Genomic DNA, 18,777 nt, shown 5'->3' on the forward strand with positions numbered 1-18,777 from the left:
TTAATGGGACAGGACAGTGAACAGCAGGATCAACGATCTCCAAGGACCCCTCCTGCCCCGAATTCTTCAGTAAGGTTCCTGCCTTAGGGAGAACGCTGGCAGAGAGGCCGTGGGGCTGTGTTGGGAGAGATTTCACACTCAGTCTGGCTGCCGAGGGGCCCAAGGTCCGGCTGACGCTCCCCCTTCTCGGAGCCAGGCTGGGAGGGGGAGGATAGATGGCAAAGAGCATTGGCTTTGCCTCTCATTTGCTGTTCGCATTCCATCAGACTCCACTCCAGCCCTCAGTATCCTCATCTACAAAATAGGTGGGAGCTACTGACATTGCTCGCTTGACCTGGATAATGTTTCCATTGAATTTCCACATAAAAGTTCAGATTATTGGCTTTTCTTGAAAATCAGATGATCCAGCCTCATGCGGTTGGTCCACCTTCCTCATCTCCATCCCCGCAGACCACTCACATGACGAGCCTGCCCTGTATTGAGTTTGCAACATCTCCCGCCCTCCCTGAGTCCCTCCCACTCCCATCCAAGTCCTCTAGCCCAGGCTCTGCTCTCGGGGCTGCGCTGTGCCCTCCAGTGGAAGGCACCCCTGGGCTGCCCAGCGCGGCGGGTGGTGGGTGCCAACAAGGAGGGGCCAGATTCTGAAGGCTCACCTTTTTTTGTTGTTAATCCTCACCCCACATTGATTTTTAGAGAGTGGAAGGGAGCGGGAGAGAGAAACATTGATGTGAGAGAAACATTGACTGGTTGCCTCTCCCACGTGCCCCAACTGGGGCTGGGAATTGAACCTGCATCCCAGGTACATGCCCTTGATGGAGAATCGAACCCAAGACCTTTCCATGAGAGGACCAATACTCTAACCACTGAGCACACCAGCCATGGCAGACTCCCACCTGTTTTGCTTGGCCCTCTCCCCTCCCCACCTCCATCCAGCACTGCCTCTTATCATTCTGCCTCTCCCTTTTCCTTTCACGCCCCTCAGCCTCTGCCCCCACCTCCTGGCCCTACCCATGCTTATGACCTTGCTATTCTGGGCCTGTCCTGTTGGGAGATGGACAGGAGACAGCTGGGCTCAGGCCACCGGGCTTTGGGCTAGCCGGGGGAAGCCTGCTGGCGCTCCCAGTTCTATCTAAGCCCTGGGACTCCCCCAAACCTTGGCCTTAGGAGACTGGGGATGGAATTGGCCTTGTTAAGGTGAGGATGGTTCGGGGATCTAGGTGCTATGTATTCTAAAAGTGAGATGGTGAGGAAAGACTATGGCGCCCCAGTGTAGGCATTGTGGGGCCGGATCCCCTCCTAATCTAGCAGCAGCTGGTGCTGCGAGGCGCCCCTCCCCGAAACTCTGGCAGCCCTCTGGGCTTGTCTTCTGAAGATGGGTGAGGAGGGTACATGGACCCCTCCTCTACTCCAATATTTGCATGTCTCATCTGGAGGAACCTAAGAGATGATTTCCCTGTAAGCCTTTCTGGATGGTTCAACTTGAGTTCGGAACTGGTCAGGGATTGGCCAGGCTCTATCTCCATATCCTTCAGAATTAGACCTCCCCCATTCTAAGCATCCGAGACAGGAAGGGAGAACCAACTCGCTTGGAGACCCCCAGTGGGAGGAATCCAAGAGAGCGAGCGCCTCATTGCTCAGCCTTCCTCCATCCCTGTTCACACCCTGATGATGATCCTTTTGCGGCTCTTGGCTGGTGGCTTTCCCTCTCTGGCTTCAGTCTCCCCCTCTGGGAAGTGGAGGGAGGTAGAAATGACTAACCTTAAAGGGCCCTGTTGGCAGCAGCATCCTGTAAAGCCTGCCTCCTTTCCTCAGCTCTCAAGTCCTTTGAAGCTGTTTTCGGTCCAGTCTTCTCCCCCTTCTCCATGTTTGGGCATTCCTGCTCCTTTAAGACAGTGCTCCTGTCACTCCTCCAGGTAGTGGTGGGGAGAAGCCAGCCAGCGCCAAAGGCTTGGCAGATGCTGAGCCTGGCTGGCCTAAGAAGGTGGGGGGTGGTGGGCCAGGTGGAGGTGCCTGTCGATGAACACTCACAGCCCCTTGTTTGAGCCCCCTCCCCCTGGTCACAGCAGGATTCTGCCTTGAGGGGGAGTTTGTTGGGACCATGAAGGGGGGGGTGGCACCATGTCCTTAACTCACCCTGGAGCGGGGGGAGGAAGGGATGAGTGTGGGGGACCTAACCCACTCCTGCTGGCCTACCCACTCCCCGAAAGTGGGGCTTCCCTTTCCTTGGCCTCACTGCCTCCTATGCCATTGTGACCCCCACCCCCATTGTCAGGGCCTGAGCACCAGAGAGGGAAGCAGCCAGAACCCAGCAGTAGTCTATAGTCCTCACTGTTCCAGGAAACTGAGGCCTAAAGCAGGGAAGGCCTTGAGGTCAGGGTCATGAGGCTGCTTCCCCTCCCTGACCTTGCACCATGAAGCCTCTCCGCCCTTTCCCCACTCACACCCAGGCTGCCCTCCTGCTCCTCCAGAGCCGGGTGGGGGTCGGGGGCTCAGAGCAGCTGCTTCTCTGAGGAAGCTGACGCCAAGGCCAGCCGCTCAGCAACAGCTTGTGGCTTTGCACCGAGCCCCGGGCCCCCACCCACCTGGCTGCCACATGCCAGCCCCCTGCTGTCCCTTTCCCCCTGCTCCTCAGACTTCCCTCTGACCCTGGCAGCTCTGTCTCTGCCACCCCCAGCTCTGTTCTGTCCTTATTTCCCCTAGACCTGTCCCCCTCAATCTGCCCTCCCCACGCCTTCGGTCCGGAGCCTCTGCTTTATTTACCCAGCTTCCCCAGGCCCCTCTCCTGCTGCCTGGATGCGCTTCTCTCAGGCCTCTTCGCGGGGTGGCCCCGAGCCTGAGCCCAGAGCTGCCTCCCTCCCTGTGAGGACAGATACTTCAGGGCCAGGTGGCTGCAGACACAAGCTGTCTGGGGTCTGCCAGGTAAACCCCTCGGGTTGAAGAGAGCAGTGTGGGACAAAGTAACCCTTATTCCATGACTTGGGGTGACCCCCACCCCCATCCAGAAACATTTATCCCTCCCCCTCTGCCATCAGCACATTCTCTAGCCTCTTGGGTTACCTTGCTGCCTGGGTATCCCATTTTCTTGGGAGGGGATTCACTGTTAGGGATGGGGGGGGCCTGAAGGCTATGTTCCCAGAGGCTTGGTTAGAGCGATGGAGGGGGGAGTTTAGGGGAGAGACAGGCAGTCCTGGCTTTGCTTACCAGGCCTGGACACTAAATCCCTTGTTGATGGCTGCAGCAACCCCTCCCTGGGGTAGGGTTACCATCTTCTGCTCTGTCCCCTGACCCTCTCCCCTCCCGCTTCCCTGTTCCCCTAGAGCCACTTCCTCTGGCCCCCCAAGGATGTTCTCCCCTCCTCAGTCCCCCTAAGGTCGGAGTATCTCTGCTGGCCTTTAAGCAAACGAGGTGAGGAAGGAGACTGGCAGGAGAGACAGGGCCAGGGTGGATGAGACGGGGAGGGGGTGAGGAGAGGGAAAGGTGAAGGACAGAGTAGAAGTGGGCTTCGGGGAAGAACTGGAGGGATGAGTTTGGAATAGGAAATTCAGTGCCACTGAGGAAGTTGAGGCAACTGGGGGAGGGGTCAGCAGCAGAAGACAAGTGAAGTCCCTCCCTCCCCCCTCCCCTGTGGCTGGGCCACCTCAGCTTCCCTCTGAGTGACACCTCGGGCTGCAGCCCCACTGTTCCCCCTCTGTCAGCAGAAATATCTCTCTTCTGACCCCTCCTGCTGGAGCCTCTGCCAGCCAATCCCTGATCTGGGGGAGGGGGGAGCCTGCCCCCCCCACTCCCTCATAAGGACCAGCTGGGGGCTGGGGGGGGGTGGCCAGCTGCTGCAAGTGGGACGGGGGTCAGAGCTTGGTGGAGGGAAGAAAAATCTGGGGGGGGCAGGAGAGAAAAAGGAAGAAACCCAGACAAACAGGCAGGTGAACACACTGAGGAAGGCCCCCCACACGTGGAACCCCCCCAGAAGGAACGCCGCCCCCTGGCCCCCAGGAAGGGAGCACAATGGAGGCTGCACACTCCAAGAGCACAGAAGAATGTCTGGCCTATTTTGGGGTGAGCGAGACTACAGGCCTCACCCCCGACCAAGTGAAGCGGCACATAGAGAAATACGGCCCCAATGGTAAGTGTCCTTTGGAGAGCTGGCAATGCCCCATCGCAGCCCTGCAGCACCCACTCACACGCACACACAGGCGCGCACACTCACACTCGCGTGGGAGCCTCTCCAGGGGACTTAGGGAAGAGCTGGGCCCTGGTCCAATGACTACACGGCGGGTGGGGGGAGAGGATACTGGCAGACAGGGGCCCTGAGACCCGGAGTTGGGAGGTTTTATGGGTGACCTTGGTGAGCCTCAGATGCCCTGTTGATGGCCTGATTCTCCTACCTTAGTCACAGATTCCAGGGTGTGGGGGCATTAGACTGAACCCCAAATGAATATGTCCTTTTTTTTCTTTTCCCTGGGTAGAGCTACCTGCGGAGGAAGGTAAGTTACTGGACTCCCTCTCCCCTCTGTGCCCCACGCCCTCCTCCCTGCCCTCTCCCTGCCCTCTCCTGGGGCAAATACCCCTCCCCAAAGGTTGGAGCTTGGCTGGGGGCAGAAGTTTCCAGGCACTTTCTCCTTGAGGCATCCAGCCCTTGAACAACTGCCCACCACTTGGAGGAAGGAGCCTGTTTTTGGAGCCCTGGCAAGCTCCCTCCGCCCTTCTCTAAGCGCCAAGTGGCCTGCCCATCACCCCAGAGCCTCACAGCTCCAGGCTGGAAGTCAGGGCACTTTCAGTCCCTGGACCCCTGCTTGCACCCGGAGTCCCAGCGGTTCATCCGCCAGACCTGAGCCCGGGGCGCCTCCCCTTGCCTCTCCCCCCAGGGAAGTCCCTGTGGGAGCTGGTAGCAGAGCAGTTTGAAGACCTCCTGGTGCGGATCCTCCTCCTGGCCGCCTGCATTTCCTTTGTAAGTGCGGGAGGGCATGGGGGAGGGCGGGGGTGTGGGTGGGGGATCTGGGGTGCCTGCTGGGTGTTGGCTTGAATCGGAGGCTGCTGTAGTCCAAGCCCTCAGCATCCTATTCTACAGACCAGAACTGAGGGGGTGGGGTGGGACTGGTGTGCGTCCTCCTCTGTCCTTCCCACACCCCGCAGGCAGGTTTTATTTTAAGCTTTAAGGGTGTTCTCAGCCAAAACACTGAAGCTAAGCCATTCCCGAAGCTTCAAGGGCTCTGAAGGCTCGGATTACCCCCGAGCGCAGGGCTCCCCAGCTCAGAGTCTGCTGCCACCCCAGGCACCACTGCTCCCTGCGGCCCGGGGCCCACACGCCATTCCGCCAATCCCCGAGCAGCCTCGGGCCCCTGGCCCGCCCCCTGGCGCTGATAGGGCGAGGCAGACTCCCTCCGAGAGGCGGGAAAGAGCTGCTGGTGCGAGGGTGACCCCTCACCTGCCTCTGGCCTTCCCGCCCCATCGGGGCTGGAGCTCCTGAGACCCCTCCTCACCAGCGTGGCTGACCTTCCCAGGCCCCTCGCAGCCTCAGGGCTGACCCCTCCTCAAGGCCCTGGCACCCACCTTCCCAGCAGTCCACCCCGCATTTGAGAGTTTCTTCCTTAACTTAGTCCCGGATGGAAGAAGGACTCTGTAGGCACACGGCTCCCTGTCCCCCGCTCCTCAGTGGAGGCCTCGCGGGCCCCTGAGCACTAGCTGGCAGGGCCTCCTTCTCCCTTCTCAGATTTGCTCCTTGACATTTGCCTGTGGCTGTCGCCTTTGCCTGGCAGAGGCAACAGCTGGGGTGGGGTGTGTACAGGAGGCGGGTAACTCTATCCCCTCTCCTGCTCCCTCATGAAATCGGAGCTTCCAGCCTTGGCTGGGGGAGGGGTGTGGGTGGGCAGGCGCCGGTGAGGACCACGAGGGTTCTCCTAGGGGTTTGGCTCCCATGGGATGGATGCGGCTGTGGGGGTCGTTGGCCTGGTGTTCCTGAGCTTTGTTTACAAGCCAACAACTCAGTCAGGGAAACCCACAAGCGTCGCTGGTCAGGCCCTGAGCTGTGCGTGTCTGCCCGCCTGCGCCGTGAGCATCAGCAGGGCAGTGCTCGCGTGGCTCGGGCCTGGAGTGTGGAGCCCTACGCCGTGGGCGATGCAGCGCCCCGTGGTCCTGCCGCTTGCTCCTGCACGTGTTCTCACCTCCTTTGCTTTCCTTACCTGTCGGAGGGGCTCCAGCTCGTCATTCTCCCTTTCCCTGCTTCCCAGGTGCTGGCCTGGTTCGAGGAAGGTGAAGAGACCGTCACTGCCTTTGTTGAACCCTTTGTCATCCTCTTGATCCTCATTGCCAATGCCATCGTGGGGGTTTGGCAGGTTAGCCTTGACCCCACCTCACTCCTTCCCATCCTGACACTGAGCAGGAGGCCAGACTCCCCCCCCCCCCCCCCCATCACTTCCCCTGGGCTGGCCTTGTCCTCTGATCCTATTGCTGCATTTGCACACGGGGCGGAGTGTTGGAAAGAGGGGGAGCCTGTTGCTCCTCCTGTCACTGGCTGGCTGTATAGCCCTGGACAAGTTCCTCATCTCTCTGAACCCCAGTTTCCTCATCCATAAAACGGGGCTAGTAGTCCTGCCCCAGAATGGTGAAACGTAACAAGGTGATGAGTGCGGAGGTGCCTGGCCCTGTGCCTGGCGTATAGAAGGAGTTCAGGAAATAATAGTTTGAGTTCTTCTTTCTCTTCCCTTACTACCCTTACTTTTCCTGTCCCCTGCTTCCGGGTTTTCTTTCCTTCTCTTTTCTTTTCTCCCTAAAAGCCCCTTAACTGTGTCGGCCATAAGTGAGTTTCCTCACACACACACTGGGGTTTGTCTACTTCCCTGTGCCAGGAGCCAGGGCTGCAGAGCCTCCCTCCTCCTCTGTGAGATCCCACTGCCCCCAGGACTCTGGCTCCTGCTCCGCCGTCTCTACACTCCACCCCCCAGCCCTCCCCAGGGAGTCCCCCCCCTCCCACAACCTTCCTCCCTCTGATGCTCCTCCTGTCGTCCACCCTGTACCCCAGGAACGTAATGCAGAGAACGCCATTGAGGCCCTGAAGGAATATGAGCCCGAGATGGGGAAAGTCTATCGGGCTGACCGGAAGTCAGTGCAGAGGATCAAGGCTCGGGACATTGTCCCCGGGGACATTGTGGAGGTGGCTGGTGAGTGATGGGATTGAGTGGTCCAGAGCAGGAGGCCTTGGGTTCGAGGCCAAGAAGATGTATATGTTGGGGGCAAGGACTGGTCACTTCCTGATTCTGGGTCCAGGAGGTAGCCAGGGTGGAGGAGTCTTTGCTTCTCCTTCTAGACTCCTCAGGAGGTCACCCCAGGGCACTGTCACCGCAGCACCCCCTCCCTGCGAGAGCCTCACAGGAACAGCCAGTCCTGTCCCTGAGGCTGCAGGCAGACCCCTTTCCCCCGCCTCTCACCCAGTACTTGCAAGCAACAGGTGGAGCCCGGTCCCTGCCAATGGCCCCATCTCCACCCCCTCCCGAGGCCTGGCTCCCCTCCTTCCACCCCCCAAGCTTGGTCAGCCTTAAATCTTGACCTCCCTGTGCCCTTGAGGCCTCAAAGGGGAAGGAGCGAGGGTTGAAGGGAGGAAGGGGGGCCAAAGGCTCAAGCCCCCGACCATGTAAGGGAAACTCGGCCCCAGCCGAGAACACGGGACCTGGGAGGAGAGCTCAAGGAGGGCCCCGCCTCTGTGCGGAGGGACACTTAATGCCCGGCGGGAGGTGGGGGCTGGGTGGCTAAGATTACTGGGATTCTGCCCCCTTCAGCGGTTTTTATGTTTGCCCTGCACAGGCCTCCCCTCATCTCAGGCCCCTGGCAGAGGGGAACGTATCTTCCTCAGTGGGCTTCCCTCCCAGGCACCTACGTTGCCACCATGGGAAACTTGGAGAGAGGGAGAGGGAGGGAGGGCAGGCTGAAGACCCCGGTGCCCCATCGCTGTCCTGCTATGGTGACAGTTTGGAGTCTGTGCCATGAATGTCTATAAATATCGCTTCGACTTGGGTGACAGCGTGTCCCGCCCAACTCCATGGCCAACCCTGTCCCTCCTCCATCAGCTTCCTCTGGCACAGGAGGAGGGACCTCAGAAACGAGGGAAGGAGAGCAGTCGGACCCTGTCCCCAGAGCCATCCTTAGGACCAGGCAGGGTCAGGCACAGGGCCTGGCAGACACGCAGCCTCCCCAGTGGGCTTCCCGGACTGACCCTGCCTTCTGGCTCCCCCACAACTTCTCAGCCCACTGCTGTGTGGCTTCCCTGTCCCCCTCTCCTCGCGCCCTGCAGACCTCCCCTTCTCTTCCGCCATCTCCCAGTGCGCTCACCCGTCCCGCCCGCCCTCACATGCTCAGACTGGACAGCACGCTTCCGATGTGCGCCTTCTCCAATGGACTGTGCCCTCGGCCTCAGCCGCTCCTCTCTCCCCTCCCGCGCCTTCCCTCCTCACACCTCCTCTCACTCACTCTCTCCTGCTTCTTGCTCCATCCACCCTCAGTCTTGGTTGACACTGATTTTTCTCAGTTCCCATATCTCCTGTCTCTTCCTACTGCCCTGGCTGTTCCACTCCGTTCTCTTCCCCGACACACATCTCTCCAACTCGCCCTGTTTCCTTTAGTTCTCTTCTTGCCCTTCCCGCCTCGCCTTCTCACTGGCCCGCCTCTCTGTGGTGCTGCCTCCCATTCATTTTCCCTTCAGTCATTCAACATACATTTATTCAGCTGCCAGGCCTCCTTCACAGGGCTCACGGCCCGGTGGGAGAAAAGCTTTCAACGAGGGGGACAGTGGCATGAGTGTTAAGAGGGAGATGCTGGGGCTACAGGAGCACATGCTGAGGGCCTGACTCAAGCCCAGGGTGGGCACCAGCCCAGGTGACCTCTCCAAGACCTGAAGGATGGGGTGAGGTAGTTGGACAAAAATTGCGCTTTTCTTGGGAAGGAAGAAAAATACTTTCTCAACTAACTTCACTGTTCTCTACTCTCTCCACAGTGGGGGACAAAGTCCCTGCAGACATCCGCATCCTCTCCATCAAATCCACCACCCTCCGGGTTGACCAGTCCATCCTGACAGGTGTGGCGGCCGGGGTGGGAGGGTGCCTCGGGGGAGGGGGGAGGAGGGGCGAGTAGGAGCGGGTGGACAGACAGGGATGCGATTCCAGGTGAGAAGAGAACACCCAGCAACAGGCCCTTCCTGGCTCCGCAGGGGCAGCGGCTCAGCTCTGCTCAGCTTTGTTCACGTTGCAAAACTGAAACACAGGGGTCTGGGAGGGGGCGGGGCGTTCGTGCCCCTTCTCCAGGCGGCCGGTGATCGTCCCTTCCACACAGACAAACGGACACACTCACCCAGGGAACTATCCTGTCTCCGCAAAAGCCCGCGAGTAAGGAACCATAGGTTCTAGGACAAGACAAGGTTCAGATGCACTTAAAACACCACTGCTTCTGGGTCTCCACTGGGACAGAAGGTGGTGAAGAGCCAGCGAGGGTTCCCACGGCCCAGGAGGCGAGGCCTGGTACCATGCACTGTTCCCGGGGGGGGGGGGGTGGTGGCGGGGGGCAGGCAGGCTCCACGGGCGGGCCTCCCTCCCAGGGGCCTGCCTCCCCATGGGCAGTGCATGGCACCCAGACAGCTGACTGACTTCACCAGGACCTTTCCTAAGTGGACCTGGTACCCTCCTCGTTTACAGAGGAGCGAACAGGTTAGGTGACCTGAGACATGCAGCTTTAAGTGGGGAAGCCGAGGTGTGGGTCCAGGTCTTCTTACTCTAAGGGCAATGAGTTCCCCGTTTGCTGCCAGTGGCTGCTCCCAGAGTCCAGACTTCCTCCAGGATCACTGCCGGTCCTTACCAGGCCTGTGCTGCTGCGCAGGGGGCGCTAGGGCCGGGGAGTGTGGGGTGTCATCTGAAAACCCCCTTCTCCACAGGCGAGTCCGTTTCTGTCATCAAGCACACAGATCCTGTTCCTGACCCCCGAGCTGTCAACCAGGATAAGAAGAACATGCTCTTCTCGGTGAGCCATGCGGGCAGCAGGTCTGGGTGTGAGAAGAAATGAGTCCCGCCCTAGCTGGTTTGGCTCAGTGGATAGAGCATCAGCCTGCGGACTGAAGGGTCTCAGTTTCCATTCCTGTCAGGGCACATGCCCGGGTTGTGGGCTGGATCCCCAGTAGGGGGCGTGCAGGAGGCAGCCAATCAATGGTTCTCTTTCATCATTGATGTTTCTATCCTCTTTCCCTTCCTCTCTGACATCAATTAAAAAAAACATCTTGTATAATCTAGCTGTTTAAATTTTCAAATAATCATTTCCATCCTTAAAAATAAAGGTTCTTTTTATCCTTAAAAAAAAGGGAGAAAAGAAATGAGTCTCTCAGTCGGAGTCCTTTGCCTGATTCCTTGCCTTGTCTGTACCTTCCAGGGCACCAACATTGCAGCTGGCAAGGCCATCGGCATCGTGGCCACGACTGGTGTGAGCACCGAGATTGGGAAGATCCGAGACCAAATGGCCGCCACAGAGCAGGACAAGACCCCCCTGCAGCAGAAGCTGGATGAGTTTGGGGAGCAGCTCTCCAAGGTCATCTCTCTCATCTGCGTGGCCGTGTGGCTCATCAACATTGGCCACTTCAACGACCCCGTCCACGGGGGCTCCTGGTTCCGTGGCGCCATCTACTACTTTAAGATCGCTGTGGCCCTGGCTGTGGCTGCGATTCCAGAAGGTATGGCGGTCTCTCGCCCCATTTGCTAATCTCGTCAATAGGGACCCTTTTCCCAAATAAGGTAACATCTACAGGTTCCAGGGATGGGGCCTGATATCGCTGGGGCCATTCCTTCCCATCTCCGTTATTGACCCCTCACTCCGGCTTACCCCACAGGCCTGCCTGCAGTCATCACCACCTGCCTGGCCTTGGGCACCCGCCGGATGGCAAAGAAAAACGCCATCGTGAGGAGCTTGCCCTCCGTCGAGACCCTGGGCTGCACCTCTGTCATCTGTTCCGACAAAACCGGCACCCTCACCACCAACCAGATGTCGGTCTGCAAGGTCAGAGAAGCACGGCCCTCCCGCTCGGGCGCTGCCCGGTGAAACCAGGCTCCGCAGATAGGGTTACCCCTTCCCCACTCACCGCTTCTTACTGACCTGGAAGGAGATGCTCAGAGGGCAGAGGGCGTGCCATCCTGCGAGCTCTGCAGGGGACCCGAGAGGCCCCTCTGCCCCGGCCAGACTTTGCCCTGCGCTACCTCTAGTCCCCCACACCGCCCCGACGGGCAACAGTCTCACCCTGCTTTCCAGAGGAGGAGGCTCAGTGCCCAATTAAGAAGTAGCAGATTTGAGTTTCAAACCCAAGTCTGTCTGGTCCAGCTGCTGCCTGTGCCCTAGACTGCCTTCCAGAATGGTCGTCACAGCCGGGCCCTGGGAGCCGGCCACTCTCATCTCGAGCAGCATTTCCCAAACCAGGGCTCTCCGTCTCCCTGTGCCTCAGGCTCTTCGGCAGTCTGGACTTCTTCTCAGTAAAATATTTTAAATGTATAAGATAAATACTTAGGGCCCGAGCTGGTTTAGCTCAGTGGATAGAGCATCTGCCTGTAGCCTGAAGAGTCCCAGGTTTGATTCCCGTCAAGGGCACATGCCTGGGTTGTGGGCTCAATCCCCAGTAGGGGCGTGCAGGAAGCAGCCAATCAATGATTCGCTCCCATCATTGGTGTTTCTATCTCGCGTTCTTTCTCCCTTTCTCTCTGAAATCATAAAAATATATTTTAAAATTAAATAAAGTAAATACTTAGGATTCTGTTTTAAAAATAGAGCAGATCACAGAAGAAACCAATGATTTAAGCACAGTTACCAAAATATTTTAAAAACAGATTTGCAATTTGGTAACACTTCTGCTTCTTTATTAATGCGTTTAAGTAGCAAGTCTGGCAGTGGGTCTAAGAACTGCCGTAATGTTGAAGCTGTGGTTCATTGCCTGCATTCATAATTGGAAGGAAATGCTAAATGTCAGAGGGAAAATAAAAGATGTCTTCTTTTTTTTCTTTTTCTTTATTTTTAAGTATCAGCATTTTTTTTTAATTGATTGGTTTGAGAGAGAGAGATGTTGATTTGCTGTTCCACGTAGTTATGCATTCATTGGTTAATTCTTGTATGTGCCGTGACCAGGATCGAACCTGAAACCTTGGCGTATCAGGACGATGTTCTAACCAGCTGAGATACTGGCCAGGGCTGCTGCTGCTGCTGCTTCTTCTTCTTCTTCTTCTTCTTCTTCTTCTTCTTCTTCTTCTTCTTTTTTTTGCCATCAAAGTTCCCAGACCCCCTGGCCAAGAATCCCTGACCTGAACAGCGCTCTTGGAATAGCATGTCCATTAAATAGAAATTGTTGTTCTGGGATTGGGGACTCTGTGGTCAGACCAGGGGAGGAAGGGCTATACGCTTGGCCCCTTGGGGAGGCCCACAGGCCTCTTGGCATTTGAAAGCCTCGGAGGAGGCTGACTGTAAAGAGGGTGGGTTTCACTTTGTTTAGCCCAGAGTTCCCCGAACTTCCTTGACCACAGACCGCTTTGTCTTGGGACATGTCTGAACGCCGTCCCTCCACACTTGCTCTGGTTCAGTGGGTGCTCCCCGCTGAGCACTGCAGATGCTGCTCCTTCCACAGCACCGGCTTCAGAGCCAGGCCACAGGCTTGTGCAGCTGAGCTCCTGTCGTGTCTCATAAAAATGAATTCATTGCCCACATTCAAAGTCCAGAGATTTCATAGGAAAATAACCGGAATTTCTAACTGTTCCTGCAAAACTAGAAGATCTGGCCCCAGTGGCCGGAGCTACCTATGGTCCTGTGTGAACAGGGGGCCTGTAGCTCCAGTCCCCACCATTTAGGGTGCACGACTTCACTTCTGTGCGAAGGCCAGTAACCAGTCCTGAGAAGATTGCAGGGGAGTGGGGGGAGAGGGAGGGTGCAGGGAGGAAAAAGAGGCAAGGCGGGGCCTGGTAGGAAGTTCACTTGGTTTGTGCAGGTGGCGGGCAAAGGGACATTCCGAGCCTGGGCCCCTCGGTGCCTTCAGGGGCAGGGAGCCAGGCGTCCGCACAGACCCCTCTCTCTCCTGCAGATGTTTGTCATCGACAAGGTGGAAGGAGACTCCTGCGTGCTGAACAAGTTCTCCATCACTGGTTCCACTTACGCTCCTGAAGGAGAGGTGTAAGTCCCCCAGCGTCCCAGCTCCTCACGCCTCCGCACACCCCCCTTCCTCCCTGGGCTCCCTCTAGTTGTGTCTTCCTTTCTCTCTCTTCTTCCTTCCCTGACCTTGTTCTCTGTCCCACCTGATCTCCAAGTGGGTTGTCATTGCCCCGACTGCCTCACTGCTGTCCCCTTACTCTCTCTACATCTCATTCCCTATTCTTCTCCACTTGTCTCTTTTCCTTCCTTCCTCCCCACCCCGCTGCCAGCTTGAAGAATGATAAGCCAGTCCGGGCGGGGCAGTATGATGGGCTGGTGGAGCTGGCCACCATCTGTGCCCTCTGCAATGACTCCTCTTTGGACTTCAATGAGGTAACCTTGACACTCCCAAAGCAGCCCTCCTTCCCCCGCCAGCTGGCTCAGGCGCAGGCGTCCTCACCAGGTCACCAAGCAGGGGTCACGGGAAGGGGTCCCTCGTAGCAAGTTCTTTCCTTGGTGTAAGGGGAAGGGAGTGGCTTGCTCCTTCCTATTCTAGGTGGAAGGTGGGTGGGATTGGTGGGAGCCAGGGGCCAGGAGCCCCGGGCACCTACTTCCTCTTCCTCCTCTGCCCTCTCAGGCCAAAGGTGTTTATGAGAAGGTAGGCGAGGCCACCGAGACGGCACTCACCACCCTCGTGGAGAAGATGAATGTGTTCAACACGGATGTGAGAAGCCTCTCGAAGGTGGAGAGGGCCAATGCCTGCAACTCGGTGAGTCTGGCTGCTTCACCCCCATCGCTTGGGCCAGGCAGGACCCCAGGAACTTCAGGGAGCAGAGCCCCCTGTCGGGCTGGGGGGCCCTGGGGGCCTCTCCTCAGCTTCTCTTGGTCAGGCTGCCTCTGAAAGGACCTGCTGCCCTGGACCAGGAGCTGCAGCCTCCCTTCTTGGTTTCAGACCACTTCCTCCTGCCCCGCCCTAGTGAAAGGGATGGAGCTGGACCCAGAAACCACCGGGGCAGTTATTACCCCTTTGTCTCTAGAAACACACTTGCTTTTAATCATTTCTTGAGACCTGATTTCGGATTTGCCAGATGTGACCACTGCACATTCTTTCACTTCCCCTTGGTCTGTTTCCCTCACTCTGAGTTCTTGCTATTAATATTTATTCAGTGTCTACACTGAATTCCTCTGGGGTGTTTTGCTCCCCACAGCACCCAGTCTTATATGCGAGATGCTCATATACATGTCAGTAGACATTTTTTTAATTTTCTGCTTTTGTTTTATTGAGGTAAAAACACATAACAAAATTCACCATTTTAACCATTAAAGTGTACATTTCAGGGGCTTCCAATACATTCATGATGTGCAACCATCACCACTCTCTCTCTTTTTTTTCATTTAAATTGTTCATTGTTTAAAGTATTATATATGTCTAATTTTCCCCCTGTTGACCTCTCCCCGGCCCTCCCACCCCCAGCACATGCCCTCACCCCCCTACTGTCTGTGTCCATGGGTTATGCTTATATGTATGCGTACAAGTCCTTTGGTTGATCTCTGACCCCTCCCCCGCGCCCCCCCCCCCCACCTTCCCTCTGAGGTTGGATGGTCTATTCGATGCTTCTGTGTCTCTGGATCTATTTTTGTTTCAGTAGATATTTGATACCTATTTTAATCATTTACAAATGATAATTTTTTTAAAATTCACAAACGATAAGGTAAACATCAACTTATTTTTATTTTATTATTGTTATCTTTAGTTTAGTTTTATTTTATTTTATGGAGAAATATCCATGATGCATTTGGTGACAGGCTCTCATTCATTTTTATGGAACACTTATTATTTCATGCCAGGCACTAGGTCTGCACTGTCCCAAGCACATGCCTCTAGAAGCACACGTGTTTGTTTAAATGTAAATTAATTAAAAATAAACCTAAGTGAATGCTCGGTTCTGCAGTTGCACCAGCCACATTTCCCATGCTCGGTCGTTCCTAGTATAGAACATACCATCATCACTGACTGTTCATGGGCAGTGCCACACTGCCCATCTTGTTTCTGCTGTGCTTTAAGCCAGACACTGTAACGCAGTGGCTGTGGGATTCTCGCCCAGTGTGCTGGGGGTGCCACTCAGCTGACAGCCTGGCGTCCGCGCGTCCTCCACAGCCTTTTGCTTATGCCCGGGACTCCTCCCTTGTAGCACAGCGTCAGCGCTCTTTTCCTCCAGCCTCATGTCTGCCCTCCCGCTTCCTGTCTCCTCTCAACAGGTGATCCGCCAGCTAATGAAGAAGGAATTCACCCTGGAGTTCTCCCGGGACAGAAAGTCCATGTCTGTCTATTGCTCCCCAGCCAAATCCCGGGCAGCCGTAGGCAACAAGATGTTTGTCAAGGTCAGACATCGGAATGTGCCCCCGACTTCTCTGTCTGGGCCTGAGCCCCTCCTCTCCCTGCCCTCCCTGTGCCCCGGGAAGAAGACAGTCGTCTCTGAGTGCTGGTCTGGTCTCCTAGGGTGCCCCCGAGGGGGTCATCGACCGCTGCACCTATGTGCGAGTCGGCACCACCCGGGTGCCGATGACAGGGCCGATGAAGGAGAAGATCATGACTGTGATCAAGGAGTGGGGCACTGGCCGGGACACCCTGCGCTGCCTGGCTCTGGCCACCCGGGACACCCCCCCGAAGCGAGAGGATATGATCCTGGAAGACTCTACCAAGTTCATGGACTACGAGGTGAGCAGATGGAATCCCACTGTCCCAGCGTCATCTGCCTCACCCCCTCCTCCACCCTGTCCTTTCCTGCTTTGTCCCGGGTCCTAGAAGCACAGGATGTTAGAGTTTGAAAGAACCTTAGTGCCACTTTGCGTGTGATCGTGCACCTGTCCGTGATGAGGTAAGGCGATGAGCACACAGCAGAAGTCCGCGCACATACTCGGCAGCGGACACGTTTCCTTCGTGGCTTTCTTGACGCAAGCAGCACACATCGGCCTGCATTCTGGCACAGGCTCCTTTTTTCGAGTGGACTGGCTCTCGGAATAGCACCGAAGTCCACTCCCTTCACTTTATGGAGGGGACTCTGGCATGGCCATTCACACAGACTTGCTCCAAGTTGTAGACCAAGTGAATGGCCCTTCAGAAAGCAGAAACCACCACCCTCACCCCCAGCTCAAGTTCTTCGGTGAAAGACACAGCCTGCCACTTACAATGGGCTTGGCACTGCCAAGCCTGCAGGTAGACGTGTGAACAAGGAAGGCTTCCTGCCCGCTGAGGGTTAGACACCAGGCCCAGTCAGCTCTCCCCATTCAGACCTTTCTCCCCAGCTCCCGAGCGCTTCCTCCCGGCTCATTTCCCTGTCGCTCTCTGCTGTCTCCCCAGACGGACCTGACATTTGTTGGCGTGGTAGGCATGTTGGACCCTCCCCGAAAGGAGGTCACAGGCTCTATCCAGCTGTGCCGTGATGCCGGAATCCGGGTGATCATGATTACTGGGGACAACAAGGGCACAGCCATTGCCATTTGCCGACGAATTGGCATCTTTGGGGAGAACGAGGAGGTGACGGACCGAGCCTACACTGGCCGGGAGTTTGATGACCTGCCCCTGAGTGAGCAGCGGGAGGCCTGCCGTCGCGCCTGCTGCTTTGCCCGCGTGGAGCCTGCGCATAAGTCGAAGATTGTGGAGTATCTGCAGTCTTACGATGAGATCACCGCTATGGTGAGGAGACAACAGGCCTCCCAGGCGGGGCCGGTGGAGTCTGGCATGGGGCCGTCTGCTTAGGGTCCATTGAGACGGTTGTCTTCAGGAGCTAGGAGCCTGGCAGGGAAGAGCTGAGTGAGGGCCCTGGTCAAATGCAGGAGGTGGGTGGGAGGGGCCAGGTCCCACCTTCTCTCTCCCCGCAGACAGGCGATGGGGTCAACGACGCCCCTGCTCTGAAGAAGGCTGAGATCGGCATCGCCATGGGCTCCGGCACCGCCGTGGCCAAGACCGCCTCCGAGATGGTGCTGGCTGACGACAACTTCTCCACCATCGTGGCTGCCGTGGAGGAGGGCCGGGCCATCTACAACAACATGAAGCAGTTCATCCGCTACCTCATCTCCTCCAACGTGGGCGAGGTGGTCTGGTGAGCAGCCGGGGGGGGCGCCCAGGAGGACCCAGCCCGGGTGGGGGAGGGCCACAGGTCTGGGAGGGCCACGGGTCTGGGAGCAGACGGACATGACCACCTGCTTCTGGCAGCATCTTCCTGACAGCCGCCTTGGGGCTGCCTGAGGCCCTGATCCCTGTGCAGCTGCTGTGGGTGAACCTGGTGACTGATGGGCTCCCGGCCACAGCCCTGGGCTTCAACCCACCAGACCTGGACATCATGGACCGGCCCCCCCGGAGCCCCAAGGAGCCCCTCATCAGTGGCTGGCTCTTCTTCCGCTACATGGCAATTGGGGGTGAGTAGGATGAGACCCCCCCACAATCCTTTCCAACCCTCCAAATGGACCCACCTCCAGGACCCCAGCCCCTCCAGTGCGGCTGTCCCGGTTGCTCCTCCTCCGCCAGCTGTTCACGGCATCGGTCTTCCTGATGCCTCCCATCGCCCCAGCCCTGACCCCCAACCCCCATCTTCTCCACCGCAGGCTACGTGGGTGCGGCCACTGTGGGAGCGGCTGCCTGGTGGTTCCTGTATGCGGACGACGGGCCTCACGTCACCTACAGCCAGCTGGTAGGGAGGCTGAAGAGGGAGGACGGAGGTGGACGGGAAGCAGAAGGGGGGCCCCCCCGAGGCCTCCGTGGAACCCCAGTTCCTTCCCCTCCCCCTGCAGACTCACTTCATGCAGTGCACTGAGGACAATCCCGACTTTGAGGGTGTGGAGTGTGAGATCTTTGAGGCCCCCGAGCCCATGACCATGGCCTTGTCTGTGCTGGTCACCATCGAGATGTGCAATGCTCTCAACAGGTAGGACCTGCCCACCCCCGCCTTTCCCTCCACCCCGCCTCTCGCCTCACCTCTCTTGTGTGTCCCCCCCTTGCCTCTGCCCGGCCTCCGCTGGCAGCCTCTCCGAGAACCAGTCCCTGGTGCGGATGCCGCCCTGGGTGAACATCTGGCTGCTGGGCTCCATCTGCCTCTCCATGTCCCTCCACTTCCTCATCCTCTACGTGGACCCTCTGCCGGTGAGCCTCCCCCGGGGGCACCCGTTCCCACCGCGGAGCCTGTGACTCCACGCGCTCACAACAGGAAGGAGGCTGGGCAGTGCTGGGTGCTCAGAGGGGCACTTGTCCTCACTGCCTCTGACCCCCTCAGATGATCTTCAAGCTCCGGGCCTTGGACTTGACCCAGTGGCTTATGGTCCTCAAGATCTCATTGCCTGTCATCGGGCTCGACGAACTCCTGAAGTTCGTTGCTCGGAACTATCTGGAGGGTAAGCGGCTCCCCTCCTCGGCGCGGCGCCCTGTCAGCCCCGGGCCCTGAGCACAGCCCCTTCCCTCTGCGCTGCGAAGGCGCCCGCCCCCACCCTCTTCCTTTTCAGGCGGGCGTGTTCTGGGTCCTGGCAGGACCACTGTCCACCAGGGAGGCGCACCAGGTCCTTCCTCCCCGCCTCCCTCCATGCCTGGTGCACACACCTTCTCCTTGGTGCCCCACTTCCTCAGCCCTCTAGGCCCGCCACACCCACCCTCCCCCAATAACG

General features: G+C 57.7%; 1 protein-coding gene across 1 annotated transcript; it reads left to right on the forward strand.

Annotated features, from left to right (window-relative positions):
* Window positions 1-3,879: 3,879 nt before the first annotated feature.
* ATP2A1 (ATPase sarcoplasmic/endoplasmic reticulum Ca2+ transporting 1) lies at window positions 3,880-18,713 on the forward strand. The gene is made up of 21 exons (XM_079782578.1): window positions 3,880-4,120; window positions 4,464-4,481; window positions 4,863-4,945; window positions 6,225-6,329; window positions 7,016-7,154; window positions 8,981-9,061; window positions 9,911-9,996; window positions 10,399-10,696; window positions 10,853-11,019; window positions 13,076-13,164; window positions 13,413-13,515; window positions 13,760-13,891; window positions 15,382-15,504; window positions 15,623-15,841; window positions 16,484-16,819; window positions 17,005-17,225; window positions 17,339-17,541; window positions 17,728-17,813; window positions 17,914-18,047; window positions 18,145-18,262; window positions 18,393-18,713. The coding sequence occupies exons 1-21, from the start codon at window positions 4,003-4,005 to the stop codon at window positions 18,558-18,560; spliced, it is 3,027 nt and encodes a 1,008-aa protein (XP_079638704.1). The 5' UTR covers window positions 3,880-4,002; the 3' UTR covers window positions 18,561-18,713.
* The last annotated feature ends 64 nt before the right edge of the window (window positions 18,714-18,777 follow it).

Source organism: Cnephaeus nilssonii (assembly GCF_951640355.1).
Source record: "Cnephaeus nilssonii genome assembly, chromosome: 2".
Lineage (NCBI taxonomy): Eukaryota > Metazoa > Chordata > Mammalia > Chiroptera > Vespertilionidae > Cnephaeus > Cnephaeus nilssonii.

Excerpts from the sequence above, each read along its gene's own strand:
- ATP2A1 (XM_079782578.1), top strand. The coding sequence starts at position 4,003 with ATGGAGGCTGCACACTCCAAGAGCACAGAAGAATGTCTGGCCTATTTT. Across the intron at positions 4,946-6,224 it reads TGGCCGCCTGCATTTCCTTT|GTGCTGGCCTGGTTCGAGGA; the intron begins GTAAGTGCGGGA and ends CCTGCTTCCCAG. Across the intron at positions 9,062-9,910 it reads TGACCAGTCCATCCTGACAG|GCGAGTCCGTTTCTGTCATC; the intron begins GTGTGGCGGCCG and ends CCTTCTCCACAG.